The 24,289-nt window shown below is 45.2% G+C and overlaps 1 protein-coding gene across 1 annotated transcript in view; it reads left to right on the forward strand.

Annotated features, from left to right (window-relative positions):
• sytl5 (synaptotagmin-like 5) overlaps positions 1 to 23,642 on the forward strand; it is a 73,148-nt gene extending 49,506 nt beyond the window's left edge. Inside the window, exons 8-16 of the mRNA XM_064944136.1 lie at positions 859 to 956; positions 8,115 to 8,210; positions 18,618 to 18,796; positions 21,687 to 21,789; positions 22,285 to 22,446; positions 22,549 to 22,657; positions 22,789 to 22,924; positions 23,059 to 23,267; positions 23,500 to 23,642. Of these exons, the coding sequence (XP_064800208.1) occupies positions 859 to 956; positions 8,115 to 8,210; positions 18,618 to 18,796; positions 21,687 to 21,789; positions 22,285 to 22,446; positions 22,549 to 22,657; positions 22,789 to 22,924; positions 23,059 to 23,267; positions 23,500 to 23,642 (1,235 nt within the window). The remainder of the gene's footprint in view (positions 1 to 858; positions 957 to 8,114; positions 8,211 to 18,617; positions 18,797 to 21,686; positions 21,790 to 22,284; positions 22,447 to 22,548; positions 22,658 to 22,788; positions 22,925 to 23,058; positions 23,268 to 23,499) is intronic.
• Positions 23,643 to 24,289: the final 647 nt, after the last annotated feature.

The raw sequence follows: 24,289 nt of genomic DNA on the forward strand, positions 1-24,289 counted from the left end.
ATCTCTGGCTTTTGTGTGTCCTCAGTGGATGTGTGGGGGGGGGTGGGAGGGGTTGTCAGGAGGGCTATCAGGAGAGCTGACAGGAGGGGGTGGGGTCTGTTGGGTTGGTGGGTCCTGTGTTGTCTATCCCATTGTGGTGTTGAGGTTGTGATCCAGGTCTGAGGTGGGCTGTTCTGCTGGCTTCTCTGGGGGAGTGTACTGCTCTCTGTTACACCTCAGCTTTCTGACCTCGTTCAGTACCGTGTGTGTCTCCATAAGTTCTCTCACCTCAGTCCATATAGCAGCCAGCTCTCTCAGCCAGCCGTCCATCTCCAACTTCTGCCCCCCGGGTCTTGTTGGGGGGTTGTTGTTGTGCTGGTCTGGTTTGTTCTGCTGGATTGTGTGGACTAGCTCTCTGAGCTCCACCATGTCTCTCTAGCTCTGTGAATTTATCCCTCTCTCTCTATTTATTTATCTCTCTCTCCTAATACTCCTCTCTTCCTCACTCTTTCTTTCTTTCTTTCTCTCACTCTAGACCTCTCTTGATCTCTCTCTTACACTCACATACTCCCCTGTTCTTGTTCCTCTTCTACTCTTTCTTTCCTCTCTCTTCTCCTTTTCTGCCTTTCTCCCTTTCGCCACTCAAACACGTTTCTCATCTTCCCCTGGTAGCAGATGGCTGTTGTAGCAGCATATGGTGCTCTGTCACATGTTAGCATTTCATAACAACTCCAATTAGTGCCATTAGGCACAGCTGTGAAATAACTGGAAATAACATTCTTTATGTGTGGCTGTGGGGAGGGAATACCTTGTCACTTCCTCCTCTCATCTCTCTCTCTCTCTCTCCCTCCATCTCCATCTCTCTCTCTCTCTCTGTAGATCGTAGTCGTTCTGAGGTGGACCTGTCTGTTCCTGGTTCTGCCAGTGATGAGGCCCTCAGCCTGAGGAGCCGCTCCGTTCCTGGGCTCAATGACACGGTACACACACACACCTCTTGTCCACCTCCACACACCACCCACACACCTTACCCCGGAATAAGTCAACATATTTTGTGTCCATCTCTATGGCAACATAACCATGATCTTTGATACATACAGATAGTGCACAGTACAGTGGACTTCCTCTAAGCTATTAGAAACCCCAAACTACTTCTTAAGTGAGAATAGGCATTGGTCTGAAGCCAAAAAATAAAGGAAATTCACAAGCACCACAATGCCTATTCCACCCATGCTCTACCAAGGTTTTCCAGCACACAGTTTTGACCTACTACAGTAGCTATGTTTGTATTGTACTATGTGTAGGTAGGTTACTTAGGATTCAAACATTCTCAAACAGCCTAATTCATACTCTTCAGAGGGATAATGGACTTTACAGTATCCTGCTATTAAAATGATGTATACCGGTATTTACCCTTGTGCCCCTTGTGCAGCCCCCAGACTACATTTTACTTATGCATGGCGCTGCTGTCAGTTGAGTCTGGTAAATTGATGCTAGCATGCACAACTGAGGTTCTGTTTAAATGTGCGTTATGGTTTTAACCAGTTTTGTCTGCTATGGTTGGTGTGGTCTTGGTTATTCTTCGAGGAAACGTAGCGTAGCTAATTGCAGTGTTTGTTCTGTCTGAAAACTAGCTAAAAGAAAATGTTTCCCAGCAAGAGAGGTGTTGCTACATTCATCCTTTTTCCATAATTTTATCGAGCGAATTAAGAAGGAATATCGATGTCATTTTTAACAAAGTAGGCTAAGAAGCAAAATTCGGTTTTCCATCAAAATAATGATTCTTGTGAGTTTAAGAATATGTGACAAGAGAAAAGATAAATCGCTCTTATTAAACTCTCCAGATCATTTACCATCAATGGATGCCGATTTAACTTGTTTTGACTGCTATGATTAAACAATAAGGCCAGAGGAGGTGTAATGTATGGCCAAAACACCACGGCTAAGGGCTGTTCTTAGGGCACAGCCCTTAGCTGTGGTGTATTGGCCATATACCACAAACCCCAGAGGTGCCTTATTGCTGTTATAAACTGGTTACCAACGTAATTAGAGCAGTAAAAAGTATGTTTTTGTCATACCCCTGGTACACGTCTGATATACCATGCTTTCAACCAATCAGCATTCAGAGCTCAAACCACCCAATTTATAATTGTAAATAAATCTTGTTTGCGCATGTGCATAACTATAGATATATCCGACAGGAGAGTTTGAGTGATGAAAATTGGACAGAGGATCTCAATCTCTGTGCAAGAAACACTTGGACAACACTTGGACACTTCAAAAACCGAATGTATTTGTGCCGTTATTATGTGCCAGATGCTAACACTATAAACTGTTATAAATGGCCTATTTGCAAGATTGACGTGTTATTTCAATAGGCCTAGGCTACTGACTAAAATCTGGGTTGAAAATTGCAATTAAACTTTGCTAAGCTAGATGCAGACAGCCTATAGCCCAGGGGTACTCAACTAGTATTTCAGAAGGTCCAGTGACAAATGTCCGGATGGATATCGTCCTTTATCGGCACTGTGGTTCAAGCATAGAAACAAAGCTTTTAGTCTACGACTTAGGAAACATTTTGTTACATAAAATGTCAATTAAATACATTAAATTAGACTAATAAGTACTATTAATTATTACTTCTTTTGAATGTAAGAATGTACAACATTACATCAACATTGCTGAATTATGAAAGTGGTTGCATAATTATCTATCTAAAAAGTCCACCATTATACATGGGCCTTGAATTAAATAATTTATTTTTTATCAAATAAAGTGCATGTTTTCTGGAGAACGAAGGAGAGTTGAACAATAATAAGAATCTGAATGCACAGAATGACAGTGGGCCATGCAATATTCATGTCGAAGTCACTCTGGGCCTTGCCCTTGCATCAATGAGAGAAATGACACTTTCTGTCAACTGCCAATGGTTTTAACTTTGGCACAAATGGTGTGAGAGCAACTCTGAGACATTAGTGCAGGTGCTCATTGGTAAACCTGGTGCGGTATTTTTTAAAGTTCATTGTGGAGAAGGCTGTATTCACAGCTGTATGTGGAGCCACACATTGTCAGGGTGTATAGTGCCCGTTTCTTGAGAACAGGGGCAGCAGCTGAAGGCACCATCTTTCCCCAGAAAGTGACAGGGTCACAGTCACCAGCCTAATCCTTCAAAGACACATTTTCTTGCAGCTTAATCAACTATTTTATTGGGTGATGCAACATCTGAACATCTGTTTTGCTTCTTTTGACAACTTTGTCACTTTTGTGACTAAGAAAGGGTCCTGGATGAGTAGCAGCAGTTCTCTTCCAACAGTGAAGTCCTCAAAGCAAGCCTTGAAGTTATCCATCAGCTTCTAGATGAAATCAACATGATTGGGAACATCTTTGTCTCCCTGCGTTTGCACCACAAGATTGGGGAAGTGGACAAGTTCTCTCTGAAGATCATTCTTGAAAAGCTCCAATTTCTTCTGGAAAGCCCGAACTGCTGTTATCATGTCACACACTGTGTTGTCCTGTCCCTGCAGCTTAACATTCAGTTGATTAAGGTGTGATGTCATGTCTGTCAAAAATGCAACTGTTTCCATCTTCTCCTCATCTTCCAAAAACTCTGTCACTCTTTTGCTCTAATAAGAAAGCTTTGATTTCCTCCTGAATGGCCCAAAGGCTTTCCCAAACCCTGCCTTTGCTGAGCCATCTGACATTGTTGTGCTGTAGTAACTCATCAAAACTGGCATTGACCTCTGTCAGAATGCCTCGTAGCAAGCGGTGTTGTAGGGATGAAGTTGCTCTCAAAAGGTTGATCAGTTTCATCATCGTTGTCATGGCCTCAGAATGCTATTTTCCCAGACTGGCACACAGGACAGATTGATGGAGGATGCAGTGATATGATGTCAGGGTGGTCCTCTTTCAAACGTGCAACCAGTCCTCTCCCTCATGGCTGGACCTCCATCTGTGGTGATGGAGACCCCTGACTTCAGATCTATCCCCCTTTTTGTCAGCATCTCGTTGATGGCCTCATGGATATCCTCTCCCCGTGTGTGTGCTTCTAGATGTGTTAAGCCCAACAACTCCTCGCAGAATTCCTTCTTTGCTTCGTTAGAAAATCTTACTAACACCAGACGGCTAAAGAAAAGCATGGTGCATTCTGAATGGGCTCATCCAGGCTGTGTCACATCCGGCTGTGATTGGGAGTCCCATAGGGCGTCGCACAATTGGCCCAGCGTTGTCCGGCTCTGGCCGGGGTAGGCCGTCATTGTTCTTAACTGACTTGCCTAGTCAAATAAAGGTTCAATTTTTTAAATTTTAATTTTTTTAGTTAAATCTTCAGCTAATATTTCAGTTCTCCTCATTGCTGTGGAATCTGACAGTGGGACCTGTTTGATCTTTACCCTCAGCTCATCTTTTTGTTCACCTTCAAGCAAGATGTCAGCAACTTCACACATTCTTTTACCATCTCAGTGTCTGAAAATGTTTTTTTTGTTGTGTTTTCCCAAAACCTAAACTATCCTCTGAACACTCCGTTCCATGTTGTTGGGCTCTCACTGAATAGACAAGGACTTTGGTGGACCTCTCATAGTGGTGGACCTCTCATAGTGGTGGACCTCTCATAGTGGTGGACCTCTCATAGTGGTTGATCTCTCATAGTGGTTGATCTCTCATAGTGGTGGACCTCTCATAGTGGTGGACCTCTCACATTGGTGGACCTCTCAAAGTGGTGGACCTCTCATATTGGTGGACCTCTCATATTGGTGGACCTCTCATATTGGTGGACCTCTCATAGTGGTGGACCTCTCATAGTGGTGGACCTCTCATAGTGGTGAACCTCTCATAGTGGTGGACCTCTCATAGTGGTGGACCTCTCATAGTGGTGGACCTCTCATAGTGGTGGACCTCTCATAGTGGTGGACCTCTCATAGTGGTGGACCTCTCATAGTGGTTGACCTCTCATATTGTTGAACCTCTCATATTGGACCTCTCAGTGGTGGACCTCTCATAGTGGTGGACCTCTCATAGTGGTTTACCTCTCATAGTGGTTTACCTCTCATAGTGGTTTACCTCTCATAGTGGTGGACCTCTCATAGTGGTGGACCTCTCATAGTGGTGGACCTCTCATAGTGGTGGACCTCTCATAGTGGTGGACCTCTCATATTGGGGGACCTCTCATAGTGGTGGACCTCTCACATTGGTTGACCTATCACAGTGGTGGATCTCTCATAGTGGTGGATCTCTCATAGTGGTGGACCTCTCATAGTGGTGGACCTCTCATAGTGGTGGACCTCTCATAGTGGTGGACCTCTCATAGTGGTGGACCTCTCATAGTGGTGGACCTCTCATAGTGGTGGACCTCTCATAGTGGTTGACCTCTCATAGTGGTTGACCTCTCATAGTGGTGGACCTCTCATAGTGGTGGACCTCTTATAGTGGTGGACCTCTCATATTGGTGGGCCTCTCATATTTTTAAGCTGTGTAAAAATAATTGATTGACTTTTAACACAAGGCTACAACAGCAAACTGAGTTATAGGCTATTTATGAAATCTTTTTGCCAGCTCCAGGTAGGCTACACAAGTGGCACAAATTGATTTGCAAGGACTCCAGTGATATCTTCATTTTAATATATTTATTGTATCAAATGGAAGGCATTCTCCACATTTCATGTCATTTTCATTGTGGTCTTTTTCCCCATAACACAAGCACACGAGGGAGTTCCATAATTTCCATTTCAAATTTCCACCCGCACAGCGCCCCAAACCCTAGAACTGAGCATGAGTAAAACTTATCGCTTGATACTGTTCTCCATAAGAAAAGTTGACATTCGAATGCAGGTTACTTTAAACCACCTCTGAGCCAATTTATCTAAAGAGCTCTAGTGCGCCTAAAGTAGTTTTCCAATGCTTTGTCTCTGTTCTATCAGTTCTAGATAGTTAATATGTTTTATGGAAAAGGGGTGTCTCCATAATGACCAATCTAAATGGCCTGGTAAAAAGTTGTCATGACGTGTGCATGCTGCTCTGTCTCCTTGACTCAGCTGCCTCTGCACTCAATCAGTAACAGCCTGCTCACTGCCTGATAGTCAGCAGCAGCAGGTCACAATGAGAAATACACTACTGTTCAAAAAAAGAAGAAGAAGAAAAAAGTCAATTAAAATAACATCAAATTGATCAGAAATACAGTGTAGACATTGTTAATGTTGTAAATGACTATTGTAGCTGGAAACGGCAGATTTTTAATGGAATATCTACATAGTCGTACAGAGGCCCATTATCAGCAACCATCCCTCCTGTGTTCCAATGGCACGTTGTGTTAGCTAATCCAAGTTTATCATTTTAAAGTCTAATTGATCATTAGAAAACCGTTTTGCAATTATGTTAGCACAGCTGAAAACTGTTGTTCTGATTAAAGAAGCTATAAAACTGTCCTTCTTTAGAATAGTTGAGTATCTGGAGCATCAGCAAATGTGCTTTTCTTTCAAAAACAAGGACATTTCTAAGTTACCCTAAACTTTTGAACGGTAGTGTATATACAGTATCAGTCAAAAGTTTGGACACACCTACTCATTCAAGGGTTTTTCTTTCTTTCTTTTTTTACTATTTTCTACATTGTAGGATGATAGCGAAGACATCAAAGCTATGAAATAACACATGGAATCATGTAATAACCAAAAAATTGTTAAACAAATCTAAATATATTTTATATATGAGATTCTTTAAAGCAGCCACCCTTTCCCTTGATGAAAGATATGCACACTCTTGGCATTCTCTCAACCAGCTTCATGAGGAATCTTTTCAAACTGTCTTGAAGGAGTTCCCACATATGCTGAGCACTTGTTGGCTGCTTTTCCTTCACTCTGCGGTCCAACTCATCCCAAACCATCTCAATTAGGGTGAGGTCAGGTGATTGTGGAGGCCAGGTCATCTGATGCAGCACTCCATCACTCTCCTTCTTGGTAAAATAGCCCGTACACAGCCTGGAGGTGTGTTGGGTCATTGTCCTGTTGAAAAACAAATGATAGTCCCACTGAGCACAAACCAGATTTAACATTAATTTTCAATCAATGCCTATACATTGTGGAGGCTATTGCCCAGTTAAGAGCTCATTAGTGAGTGTAGCCTCACATAAAAGCCTGTAGCTGCAGCTGAGGCTGGAGGCTGTGTGGTGGAACAGCTGTACATAAGAACTACTGGCTAAGGGTCACTACTCCGTATTTACTGTAGGTGAGCATTTAATTAAGTTGTCTGATCTTTCTACACACGTGAATACACAATCACACACATGCACAGACACATACACATACATACAGAGACACACACACTCATAAAGAGCTCAAAGACAGTGTGTGATAAGCGAGTAATCTAATTAACACCCTGACCTGTCTGAATAAATCCTGACCTGTCTGATTAAATCCTGACCTGTCTGATTAAATCCTGACCTGTCTGAATAAATCCTGACCTGTCTGAATAAATCCTGACCTGTCTGATTAAATCCTGACCTGTCTGATTAAATCCTGACCTGTCTGATTAAATCCTGACCTGTCTGATTAAATCCTGACCTGTCTGAATAAATCCTGACCTGTCTGAATAAATCCTGACCTGTCTGATTAAATCCTGACCTGTCTGATTAAATCCTGACCTGTCTGAATAAATCCTGACCTGTCTGATTAAATCCTGACCTGTCTGATTAAATCCTGACCTGTCTGAATAAATCCTGACCTGTCTGATTAAATCCTGACCTGTCTGATTAAATCCTGACCTGTTCTATATAAATCCTGACCTGTCTGAATAAATCCTGACCTGTCTGATTAAATCCTGACCTGTCTGAATAAATCCTGACCTGTCTGAATAAATCCTGACCTGTCTGATTAAATCCTGACCTGTCTGATTAAATCCTGACCTGTCTGATTAAATCCTGACCTGTCTGATTAAATCCTGACCTGTCTGATTAAATCCTGACCTGTCTGATTAAATCCTGACCTGTCTGATTAAATCCTGACCTGTCTGATTAAATCCTGACCTGTCTGATTGAATATGAAGTTGCCACAGAAAACTGACGGATGTGTTTACACTGTATTGCCTTATTACTGTGAATCTACAGAGAGATTCCATTGGTTGATGTCTCCTTTGATGGTTTCTGTGTTCTCCAGGAGTTTGATGATAATGATAAAGACGAGGACATCGATGCTCTGATGTCGGCACACAGCAAGGCCGCCAGCCGACGCATGAGCTGCGCTGTGTCTACGGTAATACCCTGCCGTATAGTAAACACACACACACACACACACACACAGCAAGGCCGCCAGCCGACGCATGAGCTGCGCTGTGTCTACGGTAATACCCTGCCGTATAGTAAACACACACACACACACATAATGGACACAAAGATGCATCTGCCATGCTCTGGCACACAAGAAGACAGACTGGCAGGCCTACTGCCACACACACACACAGCTCATAAAGAGGATTGATGAGTGAGTCATGGCTGTGTTGAAACCATTGTGTGAACAGTGTCAATAGCACCAGTGACCCCAGGGCTGAGGAACAGCAGGGCAGTGTCTCACACACACACACACACACACAGCACAGCTCACAGCACAGCACAGCTCACAGCACAGCTCACATATAGACATTGACTAGGAGCCAGGAAAATGTACCTAAACTCACATTTGTATATACTGTATATCTTTTGTATGTGTGCTATGCTCTGGTAGAACCTGGCTTAGAACAACATTTCTGTTTCTTTTCTCACAACACTAAACTAAATAATAAGCTGAGTTTTGTGATTGACAGAGTCATATTGACCGACTCTCTTAAGTTTCGATTTTGAGACCTAGGTCTCTTTTACAAATGAGCCCTGCAGAATACAAACATACACACATCCCACTGGGCACAGACTATTCCCACGTTAATAAATAGGAAATACCCCCCAGAATGTAGAAGAGATCAAAAACACAATCATAAAAAAAGGACAAATCGGAGACATTGTTAGGTTAACAGGCGACACACACTTCCTGCCTGTCTGACATTTCTAATTTCACCTCAGACATGACTAACAACATTAATTCTGGCTGTGGGCTCTGCTCTCAATAACAGCAGAGGTGGAGGGCCATGATTACAGAGATTATGGAGATGAATGGTGACTGGCTTCTGTGAATCTCCCTGCTTGAAAATATTGTATGAATAGAACAGAATGAATATAGGGGTGGATGAGGGAAACAAACACACAGTAGATATCTATAGCAGCAATTCTTCCTATAATGTTCATGTACACTGTAAGTAATATTCATCATAACTGAAGCCCGGTGTTCCGGTTTCGGTGGCATGCATTGGGAAACAATCAATGGGTGGGGGTTTCTGGGTGGGGAACAACCAATGGGTGGGGGGACCAGGGGATGACAACCAATGGGGGGGCGTTCTGAGTGGGAAACAACCAATGGGTGGGGGGGTTCTGGGTGGGGAACAATCAATGGGTGGGTTTCCCTGTGGCTCCTGCTTTTGGTTTCACACCCATGTGGTTCTTAACACTAAAGATAACAATGACATCATCAATATTACATTTTTTTTTTTATTAAATGGCAACCCTAGCTATTTTTTCCAGCTGTCTTGATATCCTGGCAATATAGCCATGCTCAAAGAAGCTGGGACCGAGAGACTAAAAAACAGCAATCAGACTGTTAAATAGCCATCACTAGCCGGCTACCAACCGGCTACTCAACCCTGCACCTTAGAGGCTGCTATCCTATATACATAGACATGAAATCACTGGCCACTTTAATAATTGAACACTAGTCACTGATAGGAGAAAACTGAGCATGGATCAACAACATTGCAGTTACCCCACAATACTAAACTAATTGACAGAGTGAAAAGAAGGAAGCCTGTACAGAATAAAAAAATATTCCAAAACATGCATCCTGTTTGCAATAAGGCATTAAAGTAGAACTGCAAAAAATGTTTGTCCTGAATACAAAGTGTTATGTTTGGAGAAAACCCTATACAACACATTACTAAGTACCACTGTCCATATTTTCAAGCATAGTGCAGACTGCATCATGTTATGGGTATGCACGGCCCACTCTTTTTTTACTCCACCTGTAAATCGATATCTCTGCGACATGGAATGAGTATATTTGTTTCCTCCCATGGATGCTTCCCCGTTAAGAGGAAAAAGCAAGTGTTTCATGCACTGGAGGAGCTGTATTTACTATGCTCTCTCTCTCTTTACTATGCTCTCTCTCTCTCTTTACTATGCTCTGTCTCTCTCTCTTTACTATGCTCTCTCTCTCTTTACTATGCTCTCTCTCTCTTTACTATGCTCTCTCTCTCTTTACTATGCTCTCTCTCTCTTTACTATGCTCTCTTTCTCTTTACTATGCTCTCTTTCTCTTTACTATGCTCTCTCTCTCTTTACTATGCTCTCTCTCTCTTTTTACTATGCTCTGTCTCTCTCTCTTTACTATGCTCTGTCTCTCTCTCTTTACTATGCTCTGTCTCTCTCTCTTTACTATGCTCTCTCTCTTTACTATGCTCTCTCTCTTTACTATGCTCTCTCTCTTTACTATGCTCTCTCTCTCTTTACTATGCTCTCTCTCTCTTTACTATGCTCTCTCTCTCTTTACTATGCTCTCTCTCTCTTTACTATGCTCTCTCTCTCTTTACTATGCTCTGTCTCTCTCTCTTTACTATGCTCTGTCTCTCTCTCTTTACTATGCTCTGTCTCTCTCTCTTTACTATGCTCTGTCTCTCTCTCTTTACTATGCTCTGTCTCTCTCTCTTTACTATGCTCTGTCTCTCTCTCTTTACTATGCTGTCTCTCTTTACTATGCTCTCTCTCTCTTTACTATGCTCTCTCTCTCTCTCTCTCTTTACTATGCTCTCTCTCTCTCTTTACTATGCTCTCTCTCTCTCTCTCGCTTTACTATGCTCTCTCGCTTTACTATGCTCTCTCTCTCTCTCTCTCTCTCTCTCTTTACTATGCTCTCTCGCTTTACTATGCTCTCTCTCTCGCTTTACTATGCTCTCTCTCTCGCTTTACTATGCTCTCTCTCTCTCTTTACTATGCTCTCTCTCTCTCTTTACTATGCTCTCTCTCTCTCTTTACTATGCTCTCTCTCTCTCTCTTTACTATGCTCTCTCTCTCTCTCTCGCTTTACTATGCTCTCTCTCTCTCTCTCTCTCTCTCTCTTTACTATGCTCTCTCGCTTTACTATGCTCTCTCGCTTTACTATGCTCTCTCTCTCGCTTTACTATGCTCTCTCTCTCGCTTTACTATGCTCTCTCTCTCTCTTTACTATGCTCTCTCTCTCTTTACTATGCTCTCTCTCTCTCTCTTTACTATGCTCTCTCTTTACTATGCTCTCTCTCTCTCTCTACTATGCTCTCTCTCTCACTACTATGCTCTCTCTCTCTCTCTCTTTACTATGCTCTCTCTCTCTCTTTACTATGCTCTCTCTCTCTCTCTCTCTTTACTATGCTCTCTCTCTCTCTTACTATGCTCTCTCTCTCTCTCTCGCTTTATTATGCTCTCTCGCTTTACTATGCTCTCTCTCTCTCTCTCTCTCTCTCTCTCTCTCTCTCTTTACTATGCTCTCTCTCTCGCTTTACTATGCTCTCTCTCTCGCTTTACTATGCTCTCTCTCTCTCTCTCTCTTTACTATGCTCTCTCTCTCGCTTTACTATGCTCTCTCTCTCTCTTTACTATGCTCTCTCTCTCTCTCTCTCTCTTTACTATGCTCTCTCTCTCTCTCTTTACTATGCTCTCTCTCTCTCTCTCGCTTTACTATGCTCTCTCGCTTTACTATGCTCTCTCTCTCTCTCTCTCTCTCTCTCTCTTTACTATGCTCTCTCGCTTTACTATGCTCTCTCTCTCGCTTTACTATGCTCTCTCTCTCGCTTTACTATGCTCTCTCTCTCTCTTTACTATGCTCTCTCTCTCTCTTTACTATGCTCTCTCTCTCTCTTTACTATGCTCTCTCTCTCTCTCTTTACTATGCTCTCTCTCTCTCTACTATGCTCTCTCTCACTACTATGCTCTCTCTCTCTCTCTCTTTACTATGCTCTCTCTCTCTCTCTTTACTATGCTCTCTCTCTCTTACTATGCTCTCTCTCTCTCTCTCGCTTTATTATGCTCTCTCGCTTTACTATGCTCTCTCTCTCTCTCTCTCTCTCTCTCTTTACTATGCTCTCTCTCTCGCTTTACTATGCTCTCTCTCTCGCTTTACTATGCTCTCTCTCTCGCTTTACTATGCTCTCTCTCTCGCTTTACTATGCTCTCTCTCTCGCTTTACTATGCTCTCTCTCTCGCTTTACTATGCTCTCTCTCTCGCTTTACTATGCTCTCTCTCTCTCGCTTTACTATGCTCTCTCTCTCGCTTTACTATGCTCTCTCTCTCTCTTTACTATGCTCTCTCTCTCTCTTTACTATGCTTTCTCTCTCTCTCTCTACTATGCTCTCTCTCTCTCGCTTTACTATGCTCTCTCTCTCTCGCTTTACTATGCTCTCTCTCTCTCTTTACTATGCTCTCTCTCTCTCTCTCTCGCTTTACTATGCTCTCTTCCGGGACACTGTGGACCGACCGGAATTCCGATGCAACAATTGTTTCCTTGCGGAGGACTATAGAGAATAAATGGCTACTTTTAGCAAACAGATTTAGAACTTGCACAAACTACTGGGGCACGCACCCCTACATACCTTCTCCTTCTCTACACCGCAGGCTGGACGCCGCTCCGATGTGTTGAGAGTATAACCGCCATGTCAACACACCTTGACTGACTGTTAAAACTGCCAAAACCCTTTGATATTGCCAACCACTTTACTAACTTTTATTTTACCCCCTTTCCTCCCAAATTCTGTGGTATCCAATTGTTACTATCTTGTTTCATCGCTACAACTCCTGTACGGGCTCGGGAGAGACGAAGGTCGAAAGTCATGCGTCCTCCGAAACACAACCCAACCAAGCCGCACTGCTTCTTAACACAGTGCGCATCTAACCCGGAAGCCAGCCGCACCAATGTGTCGGAGGAAACACCGTGCAAACAACAACTGCTGAGCCTTCATATTCATACAAAATGGACCGAATAATGAAAGACGAGCACTGTCGCTTTGACTTCTGCAGTTAGTGTTGAATAGGTGAACAAATGATTGCTACCTATAAATAAGGTCAAACCACTTGGAACTGACAACCTGGATGGTAAATTACTGAGGTTGGTAGAGGAATACATTGCGATTCCTATTTGCCACATCTTCAATCTAAGCCTTGAAGACGGATTCTGCCCTCGGACGTGGAGGGAGGCAGAGGTCATTCCAATACCCAAAAATAGCAAAGCACCCTTTAATGTAAGGTTCCCCAACTGAGGTTTTCTTAGCAAAATAAATACACTGCTCCAGAAAATAAAGGGAACACTTAAACAACACAATGTAACTCCAAGTCAATCACACTTCTGTGAAATCAAACTGTCCACTTAGGAAGCAACACTGATTGACAATAAATTTCACATGCTGTTGTGCAAATGAAATAGACAACAGGTGGAAATTATAGGCATTTAGCAAGACACCCCCAATTAAGGAGTGGTTCTGCAGGTGGTGACCACAGACCACTTCTCAGTTCCTATGCTTCCTGGCTGATGTTTTGGTCACTTTTGAATGCTGGCGGTGCTTTCACTCTAGTGGTAGCATGAGACGGAGTCTACAACCCACACAAGTGGCTCAGGTAGTGCAGCTCATCCAGGATGGAACATCAATGCGAGCTGTGGCAAGAAGGTTTGCTGTGTCTGTCAGCATAGTGTCCAGAGCATGGAGGCGCTACCAGGAGACAGGCCAGTACATCAGGAGACATGGAGGAGGCCGTAGGAGGGCAACAACCCAGCAGCAGGACCGCTACCTCCACCTTTGTGCAAGGAGGAGCACTGCCAGAGCCCTGCAAAATGACCTGCAGCAGGCCACAAATGTGCAGGTGTCTGCTCAAATGGTCAGAAACAGACTCCATGAGGGTGGTATGAGGGCCCGACGTGCACAGGTGGGGGTTGTGCTTACAGCCCAACACTGTGCAGGACGTTTGGCATTTGCCAGAGAACACTAAGATTGGCAAATTCGCCACTGGCACCCTGTGCTCTTCACAGATGAAAGCAGGTTCACACTGAGCACATGTGACAGAGTCTGGAGACGCTGTGGAGAACGTTCTGCTGCCTTCAACATCCTCCAGCATGACCGGTTTGGCGGTGGGTCAGTCATGGTGTGGGGTGGCATTTCTTTGGGGGGCTGCACAGCCCTCCATGTGCTCGCCAGAGGTAGGCTGACTGCCATTAGGTACCGAGATGAGATCCTCAGACCCCTTGTGACACCATATGCTGCGGTTCGCCCTGGGTTCATCCTAATGCAAGACAATGCTAGACCTCATGTGGCTGGAGTGTGTCAGCAGTTCCTGCAAGAGGAAGGCATTGATGCTATGGACTGGCCCGCCCGTTCCCCAGACCTGAATCCAATTGAGCAAATCTGGGACATCATGTCTCGCTCCCATCCACCAACGCCACGTTGCACCACAGACTGTCCAGGAGTTGGCGGATGCTTTAGTCCAGGTCTGGGAGGAGATCCCTCAGGAGACCATCGGCCACCTCTTCAGGAGCATGCCTAGGCGTTGTAGGGAGGTCATACAGGCACGTGGAGGCCACACACACTACTGAGCCTCATTTTGACTTGTTTTAAGGACATTACATCAAAGTTGGATCAGCCTGTAGTATGCTTTTCTACTTTAATTTTGAGTGTGACTCCAAATCCAGACCTCCATGGGTTGATAAATTTGATTTCCATTGATAATTTTTGTGTGATTTTGTTGTCAGCACATTCAACTATGTAAAGAAAAAAGTATTTAATAAGAATATTTCATTCATTCAGATCTAGGATGTGTTATTTTAGTGTTCCCTTGATTTTTTTGAGTAGTGTATATTTAAAAAATAAAACGTTTTTCATTTTTTTTTCATTGGAGGACATAAAAGACTGTTAAAACACCAGGAAAGTATTCCCACGCATAATAGAGAGACACGTGATTGTATACAAATGTAAGCAAGGTTTGAAATTAGTATGTTTTATGCAACCATACACTATATATACAAAAGTATGTGGACCCCCTTCAAATTACTGGTAACTGTAAAGTTTGGTGGAGGAGGAATAGTGGTCCGGGGCTGTTTGTCATGGTTCGGGCTCGGCCCCTTAGTTCCAGTGAAGGGAAATCTTAATGCTACAGCATACAATGACATTCTAGACGATTCTGTGCCCAACCTCACTAACACTCTTGCGGCTCAATGGAAACAAATTATTTATAATTGTATTCCCACCACCCGCTCAAAAACCAAAAAGAGCTGGTCGCCCAGCCAAACTGAGCAATCCGGGGAGAATGGCCTTGGTCTGGGAGGTGACCAAAAACCCGACGGCCACTCTGACAAAGTTCATCTGTGGAGATGGGAGAACCTTCCAGAAGGACAACCATCTCTGCAGAACTCCACCAATCAGGCCTTTATGGTAGGGTGGTCAGATGGAAGACACTCCTCAGTAAAAGGCACATGACAGCCCGATTGGAGTTTGCCAAAAGGCACCTAAAGGACACTCAGACCATGAGAAACAAGATTCTCTGGTCCAATGAAACCAAGATTGAACTCTTTGGTCTGAATGCCAAGCGCCGTCATCCCTATGGTGAAGAATAGTGGTGGCAGCATCATGCTGTGGGGTTGTTTTCAGCAGCAGGGCCTGGGAGACTAGTCAGGTCTCTGAATGTCATTGAGTGGCCCAACCAGAGACCGGACTAGAACCCAATTGAACATCTCTAGAGAGACCTGAAAATAGCTGTGCAGTGATGCTCCCCATCCAACCTGACAGAGTTTGAGAGGATCTGCAGAGAAGAATGGGAGAAACTCCCCAAATACAGGTGTGCCAAGCTTATACCCAAGAAGACTCGAGGCTGTCATTGCTGCCAAAGGTGCTTCAACAAAGTACTGAGTAAAGGGTCTCAATACTTATGTTAATATGATATTTCAGTTTTTTATTTTTTATTGTTTTGCAAAAATGTCTAAAAAACATTATGGGGTATTGTGTTTAGCTTGATGAGGGGAAAAAACGATTTCATCAATTTTAGAAAAAGGCTGTAACCTAGCAAAATGTGGAAAAAGTCAAGGGGTCTGAATACTTTCCGAAGGCACTGTATATGCCTAGCGTGTTATGCGGTAGAGCCCGCTGCGCTCTATTCCAGCTCCTTGCATGGGCCGGGCTAGAATGGGCATCCAGTCAGGAAGGAGGGTGCCGGCTCAGCGCTCAGGGTCTCCAGTATACCTCTTTGGACCAGGATATCCTGCGCCGGCTCTGCGTACTGTGTCTCCGGTGGGTCTGCACAGCCTAGTGCGTCCTGCGAAAATAAACATCCAGCCAGGACGGGTTGTGTCAGCGCTACACTCCAGACCTCCAGTACCACCAGTGCCAACACCACGCACCAGGCTTCCAGTGCTTCTCCAGAGTCCAATACGTCCTGTTCCTCCTCCCCGCACTCGACCTGAGGTGCGTGTCACCAGCCCGGTACCACCAGTGCCGGCACCAGGCCTACAGTGCGCCTCGGCAGTCCAGAGTCCGGCGACAGTACCCAGTCCAAAGAGTCCGGCGATTGTACCCAGTCCAGAGCGTCCGGCGACAGTTCACAGACCGGAACCTTCAACGTCGGGCCACAGTCCGGAACCTTCAACGTTGGGCCACAGTCCGAGGTCTCCAGCGACGGTCCCCAGTTGAGAACACCAGCCCACTACCACCAGTGCCGGCACCAGGCCTACGGTGCGCCTCGGCAGTCTAGTACGCCCTGTTCCTCCTCCCCGCACTCGCCCTGAGGTGCGTGTCACCAGCCCAGTACCACCAGTGCCCGACACCAGGCCTACAGTGCGCCTCGGCAGGCCAGAGCGTCCGACGACAGTTCACAGACCGGAACCTCCAACGATGGCCAACAGTCCGGGGTCTCCAGCTACGGTCCCCAGTTCAGAACATCCGGCGATGAGAACCAGATCCTCCACCGAGGTTAGATGCCCTCCCAGACCCTCCCATATAGGTTTAGGTTGCAGCCGGGAGTCCGCACCTTTGGGGGGGGGGGGTGTACTGTCATGCCCTGACCTTAGCTATCTTTGTTTTCTTTATTATTTTGGTCAGGGTGTGACAAGGGTGGTTGGTTTAGTTTTCCCCTGTCTAGGGTTTTTGTATATCTATGAGGTTTAAGTATGTCTAGGTATATGTAGGTCTATGGTGGCCTGAATTGGTTCCCAATCAGAGGCAGCTGTTTATCGTTGTCTCTGAATGGGGATCCTATTTAGGTTGCCACTTTCCATTTTGGTTTTGTGGGTTATTGTCTATGTGTAGTTGCATGTCAGCAGTAGTTTATAGCGTCACGTTCGTGTTGTTTAAGTGTTCTTCATGAAATAAAATGACGTATTCCAATCAGTCTGCGCCTTGGTCTCCTCGTTATGACGAAGGTGACACATGGTTTCTGGGTGGGGAGGGAGGATGCTTGTGGGTGGATGGGAACTGAGTAAATGACAAGACTAAATGAAAAGTTGGTCCCCGAAAAAGAATATGAAGCCCAGAAGGCTGATTCTCTTGTATCTACTAAAACTGGAACTCCATTGCTCCCAGATATGTTGCTTTGGTGGAAGCATATGTGTTTAGTTGTCTTTGATATTTACTGGTGCTTTCAGCCTGTCCGCTGTGTCCTTCTGTTTATTCATTGAGGAGTTCTAATCGGGTCCTGCTTCATCTGATAATCACCATGGTAACCCTGATAGATTCAGTTTTGTGTCCGTGTCTGGGGTTTCCGCCCTGGTACATGGGGTCTGTCCTCTCGTCTCTGTCCTCTTTACACTTTCACATGTATCACCCCTCTCTCCCTCCTATTCTCTCACCTCTCTACTCCTTCCCTCTCTCCTCCCTCTCTCCTGCTTCCCTCTCTCCTCTCTTTCTATCTCCTCTCTCCTTCACTCTCTCCCTCCTCCTTCACTCTCTCCTCCTCCCCCTGCTGGCTCGGGTTCTATTCTTCCTCCGGCTGCTAGTCTTCTACTCCCGGCTCAGAGAGAAAATGGGGCTACCTCAGTGTTCCTGGCGACTCAGACGCAGAAACTGTGAGTTCTTGCATCCTTGTGTATGTGTGTACCCCACTTATTGTGAATATGTTTCCACCAATCGGTGCCGCTGTGCTCCCACCGCTGCCACTGACTGCCTAAATTGGTAATTCATCATACTGGCTCACTCTATGACATAAATTAGATCAACTTTAGTGTTTTACATTCCCCAGCCAGACCTAAATGACTCAATCTGTCCATTCTGCATTTTTACCTGCACAAAGACGAAAGGCTATCCCTGCCTCCATCTGTCTTCCTCCTTTTCCCTCCACTCCATTCTTCATTTCTCCCCCACTCTGGCTCTCCTCTTCTCTCCCTCATCTGTTCTGATTCTCTACCCCTGATCCTCTATTTCTCTGTCCTCCATTCTGATATTTTCCTCTCCCCTCTTCCCCCTCCTCTATTACTCTTTTAATAATTTTGCTCTCTCCCGACCCATCTCCTCTCTCTTCTCCCTTTATTCTATCTATTCTCTCTCTCCCTCTCCTCTCTCCCCCCCTCTCTTCTACTCACAGAGCAGTCTGAACAGTATGATGAGTATGTACAGTGAGACTGGTGACTATGGCAACGCCAACGTGAGTGGCGAGCTGCTGTTGAACATCAGCTACAGCTATAAGACAGGCGCTCTTAACGTCCTGGTGAAGGAGTGTCGCAACCTGGCCACCGGGGATGAGAAGAGGCAACGCACAGATGCGTAAGGGCACACACACACACACACACACACACATACACTTTTTTTTTTCATTTCACCTTTATTTAACCAGGTAGGCTAGTTGAGAACAAGTTCTCATTTACAACTGCGACCTGGCCAAGATAAAGCATAGCAGTGTGAACTGACAGCAACACAAGAGTTACACATGGAATAAACAAACATACAGTCAATAACACAATAGAGAAAGTCTATATACAGTGTGTACAAATGAGGTAGGATAAGGGGGGTGAGGCAATAAATAGGCCATAGTGGCAAAATTATTAATTATTATTTTGCAAAGGAGCAAAATAAATCAAATAAATAACAATATGGTGATGAGGTAGTTGGATGGGCTATTTACAGATTGGCTATGTACAGGTGCAGTGATCTGTGAGCTACTCTGACAGCTGGTGCTTAAAGCTAGTGATGGAGATATGAGTCTCCAGCTTCAGTGATTTTGCAGTTCGTTCCAGTCATTGGCAGCAGAGAACTGGAAGGAAAGGCGGCCGAAGGAGGAATTGGCTTTGGGGGGTGAAACGTGAGATATACCTGCTGGAGCGCGTGCTGCGGGTGGGTGATGCTATGATGACCAGTGAGCTGAGATAAGGCAGGGCTTTACCTAGCAATGACTTATAGATGACCTGGAGCCAGTGGGTTTGGTGATGGATATGAAGCGAGGGCCAACCAACGAGAGTGTACAGTTCGCAGCGGTGGATAGTATATGGGGCTTTGGTGACAAAACGGATGGCACTGTGATAGAATGCATCCAATTTGCTGAGTAGAGTGTTGGAGGCTATTTTGTAAATAAGTCAAGGATCGGTAGGATAGTCAGTTTTACTAGGGTATGTTTGACAGCATTAGTGAAGGATGCTTTGTTGCGAAATAGGAATCAGATTCTAGATTTAATTTTGGATTAGAGATGCTTAATATGAGTGTGGAAGGAGAGTTTGCAGTCTAACCAGACACTTAGGTATTTGTAGTTGTCCATATATTCTAAGTCAGAACTGTCCAGAGTAGTGATGCTGGACGGGTGGGTAGGTGTGGGCAGCGATTGGTTGAAGAGCATGCATTTAGTTTTGCTTGCATTTAAGAGCGGTTTGAGGCCACGGAAGGAGAGTTGTATGGCATTGAAGCTCGTCTGGAGGTTAGTTAACACAGTATCCAAAGAAGGGCCAGAAGTATACAGAATGGTGTCGTCTGCGTAGAAGTGGATCAGAGAATCACCAGCAGCAAGAGCGACTGTTACGTAACTAGGCATGGTGGGTGGGGAGTCAGGCGCAGAGAGCAGAGGTTTAAGGAAACCCGTATTTATTCCGGATGGAAAAGGCCAAAACAACAGACGAATAAATGACCGGCCCAAAACAGGACACAAACAGTCCGGAAAAATACAAACAACACCATCCACAAAACAGAACAGAGAAACAAGCCCGCACAAAAGCAGGCGGGCATAACAGGCTTAAAGCCCTAAACCAAAACCCAAACGAGAAACGGGTGAAACCAATAAGACAAAACCAACGGAAAAGGGAAACGGTGGCAGCTAGTAGACCGGTGACAACGTCCTCCGCCCGAACAGGAAGGGGAGCCACCTTCGGTGGAAGTCGTGACAGCGACATCATTGATGTATATAGAGAAAAGAGTCAGCCCGAGGATTGAACACTGTGGCACCCCCATAGAGACTGCCAGAGGTCCGGACAACAGACCCTCCGATTTGACACACTGAACTCTGTCAGAGAAGTAGTTGGTGAACCAGCCTAGGCAGTTATTTGAGAAACCAAGGCTGTTGAGTCTGCCGATAAGAATGTGGTGATTGAGAGTCGAAAGCCTTGGCCATGTCAATGAATATAGCTGCACAGTACTGTCTCTTATTGATGGCGGTTATGATAGGGTTTAGGACCTTGAGCGTGCTTGAGGTACACCCGTGACCAGCTCGGAAACCAGATTGCATAGCGGAGAAGGTACGGTGGGATTCGAAATGATCGGTGATCTGCTTGTTAACTTGACTTTGGAAGACCTTAGAAAGGCAGCATAGGATAGATATAGGTCTGTAGCAGTTTGGGTCTAGAGTGTCTCCCTCTTTGAAGAGGGGGATGACCGCGGCAGCTTTCCAATCTTTAGGGATCTCAGACGATACGAAAGAGAGGTTGAACAAGCTAGTAATAGGGGTTGCAACAATTTCGGTGGATCATTTTAGGAAGAGAGGGTCCAGATTGTCTAGCCCAGCTGATTTGTAGGGGTCCAGATTTTGCAGCTCAGAACATCAGCTATCTGGATTTGGGTGAAGGAGAAATGGGGAGGCTTGGGTAAGTTGCAGTGAGGGGTGCAGGGCAGTTGACTGGGTCGGGGTAGCCAGGTGGAAAGCATGGCCAGCCGTAGAAAAATGCTTCTTGAAATGGTCAATTATTACGGATTTATCGGTGGTGACAGTGTTTCCTATACTCAGTGCAGTGGGCAGCTGGGAGGAGGTGCTCTTATTCTCCATGGACTTTACAGTGTCCCAGATCAGAATTTCTGTTTGAAAAAGCTATCCTTTGTTTTCCTAACTGCCTGTGTAAATTGGTTCCTAACTTCCCTGAAAAGTTGCATATCGCGGGGGCTATTCGATGCTAATGCTGAACGCCACTGAAGAACCTATGCTTACTGTGAAATTACACACACTTCATTATCACACATTCACACTTGAAAAAGAACACACACCTCTTAACATCACAGTTCCTGACCGTCAGCTCAACTTGAACCAATCCATGAGTGACGTGTGACCTCAGCATGACCCACAACAACTGTGACATTCATGGTATGTCAGAGTAACCTTAGTGAAGCCTTGGGGTGATCATATGGATCACGGCACACAGGTCTTCCTATGAAGAGTGTGGCTGAATGTCTTTTCCATTGGCAGCTATGTGAAGGCCTACCTCCTCCCAGACAAGTCTCGCCAGAGCAAGAGGAAGACCAGCATCAAGACCAACACAATCAACCCTGTATTCAACGAGAACCTTAGGGTGAGGGAGTGTGTGTGTGTGTGTGTGTGTGTGTGTGTGTGTGTATGAACTTGTGTGTAGCTTGGGAAACAGTAATATTTAATGAGTTTGTTTTTGTGTTCATGAGAGTGTGTGTCATTGGATGGGATCAAGTTGCCTGGAGACAGTGTGTGTGTCAACGGGAGTGTGTCAGTCAGCAGGTGTTCATACTGATATAGGAGCGTAACTTGATCACCCTGTTGCAGGAGAACTTTCCACATAATAATTCACATAATTTATTTTCCTGCTGTAGCAAACTGAATTAAGATCCTACATCTGTACAGTATATAAATAAATGAAGCGTGCTCCTCCCATGTGTTTTTATTAACCTGTACCACCATACCTACAGTGTATAGCCGTCAATAGACTTCACCTCAAGCACCCCTGCTGTACATGTGTTATTCCTGTAAGAGCATCGGCAGGAACTACTCAGTCCTACTCTCCTGTCGTCACTTTCTCCTGTGCTGTTTTGTGTAGTATGTGATCAGCCACTCCCAGTTGGAGACACGAACGCTGCAGCTGTCTGTGTGGCACCATGACCGCTTCGGACACAACAGCTTCCTGGGGGAGGTGGAGCTGACCTTTGACTCCTGGGAGTTTGACAGCAACACGGAGGAGTGGTACTCTCTGCAGCCCAAGGTATCCTGTGTGCAGATGGACAATAGTGTATATGTGTGGATTTATACAGCGCTGTATGTTTGTCAGTGGTAAATACTGTAAGTAGATGTGTTTTATGTGCAGCTGGACAGTAGTATGGACTCCACGCTCCAGTATAAAGGGGAGCTGACCGTGGTTCTGAAGTACATCCCTGCAGAGAAGAACCTCATGCTACCCCTGGACCAGGTCCAAGGTGCTCCACAAAATCCTTCTGTTTAATTTGCTCCAACCCATCACTAACACACATCATTCAACTAATGACATTTCATGAAAGACTGTTTGGAATTTTGCTCATTCACCTCTTTCTTCCTCTCCTCCTCTCAGTGAAGAAAGGCTTTCTGAAAGGAAAGAAGACCAGCATCAAGCTGCCTAAAGGAGGTATGGTGGAACTGCTGGTCAAGGAGGCCAAGAACCTGACCTCTGTCAAGTCTGGAGGCACTTCAGACCCCTTTGTGAAAGGGTGAGATCCAGATAGACCCATTCAGTTTCATCCAGCCTTCATTCCTAGTAAGAATGATGGGAAGGACATACTACCTACCTAATTCCAATTCCTCTGACAGTTTTGTCTTGTTTCCTGTCTCCCCATCCATCCAGGTACCTGCTCCCTGACAACAGTAAGTCCACCAAGCACAAGACAGTGGTGGTGCGTCGCTCGGTCAACCCCCAGTGGAACCACACCTTCACCTACTGTGGCCTGCAGGCCGGAGACCTGAACAACGTGTGTCTGGAGCTCACTGTCTGGGACAAGGAGGCTCTGGCCAGCAATGTCTTCCTGGGGGGAGTCCGACTCAACGGAGGGACAGGTCTGTCTGGGAAGAACCAGGGGCAGGGATGGGCTGTTTGGTATTGGACTTCTCTGCTGTTCTCTCTTCTTTTGTTCTGTTCTCTGGTCTTCTCTTCAGTTTAACTCTAGTCTTTACTTGTCTTTCTCTCTTCTCAGAGGTTATGGTGATTTGTAGCATATTCAGTCAGCATAACGCCGTAGGGATATGGAGTGTATGGAACAGATAGTGATGATCTATTGTCTCCCTACAGGCCAGAGCTATGGGAACGAGGTGGACTGGATGGACTCGTACGGAGAGGAACAGCGGCTATGGCAACGCATGATTGACAACCCGGAGGTCCCACAGGAGTGTACACTGATGCTGAGATCCAGCATGTGCAAGCACAACACATGAGAGGGAGGGAGGGAGGGAAAGAAGGACAAAAGAAAAAGGGACATAGAGAGGTGGCAGAAAAGGGAGAAACAGTGGATGGAAAGGGGGGGGAGAAAAAGCGAAGAAAAGAAAGAAGGACATTGGTTGACAGTGCTCCATGTCCAAGCTCTATCCCGCAATACAGAGCTGATGACATCACTCCACTTCCTGACCCTTGAACCCTAACCTCTGAGCTACCCTGATCCTGCACTGGGGTTCATAATCCTCTACCTGGTAAAGAGGTCAACCAGTCATGCCTTACACACACATGGCCATACCCAGCCAAGACCAAGCACTGCTGCTACTACTACTACTACTACTACTACTACTACTACTACTGTACATTATGACATGTACAGGTAACTGCTAAAATAATGGAAACACTTGAGTAAATGAGAGATACAAAGTATATATCCCTCCAATAGAGTTCCAGACACTCATAGAAGGTGGTAGCCCAATGCCCTATTAAGACACTTTATCTTGGTGTTTCCTTTATTTTGGCAGTTACATGTATGTAACATAATGAACCAGCACATTGTCATTTGTATGATCTGATCTGACTATGCACAACGCTCTCCTCTCCCTGTGTTGAGACTACTTGAGGTAGAAGTTGTTCTTAACCCCAGATC

Source organism: Oncorhynchus masou, chromosome 29 (assembly GCF_036934945.1).
Source record: "Oncorhynchus masou masou isolate Uvic2021 chromosome 29, UVic_Omas_1.1, whole genome shotgun sequence".
NCBI classification, from domain to species: domain Eukaryota; kingdom Metazoa; phylum Chordata; class Actinopteri; order Salmoniformes; family Salmonidae; genus Oncorhynchus; species Oncorhynchus masou.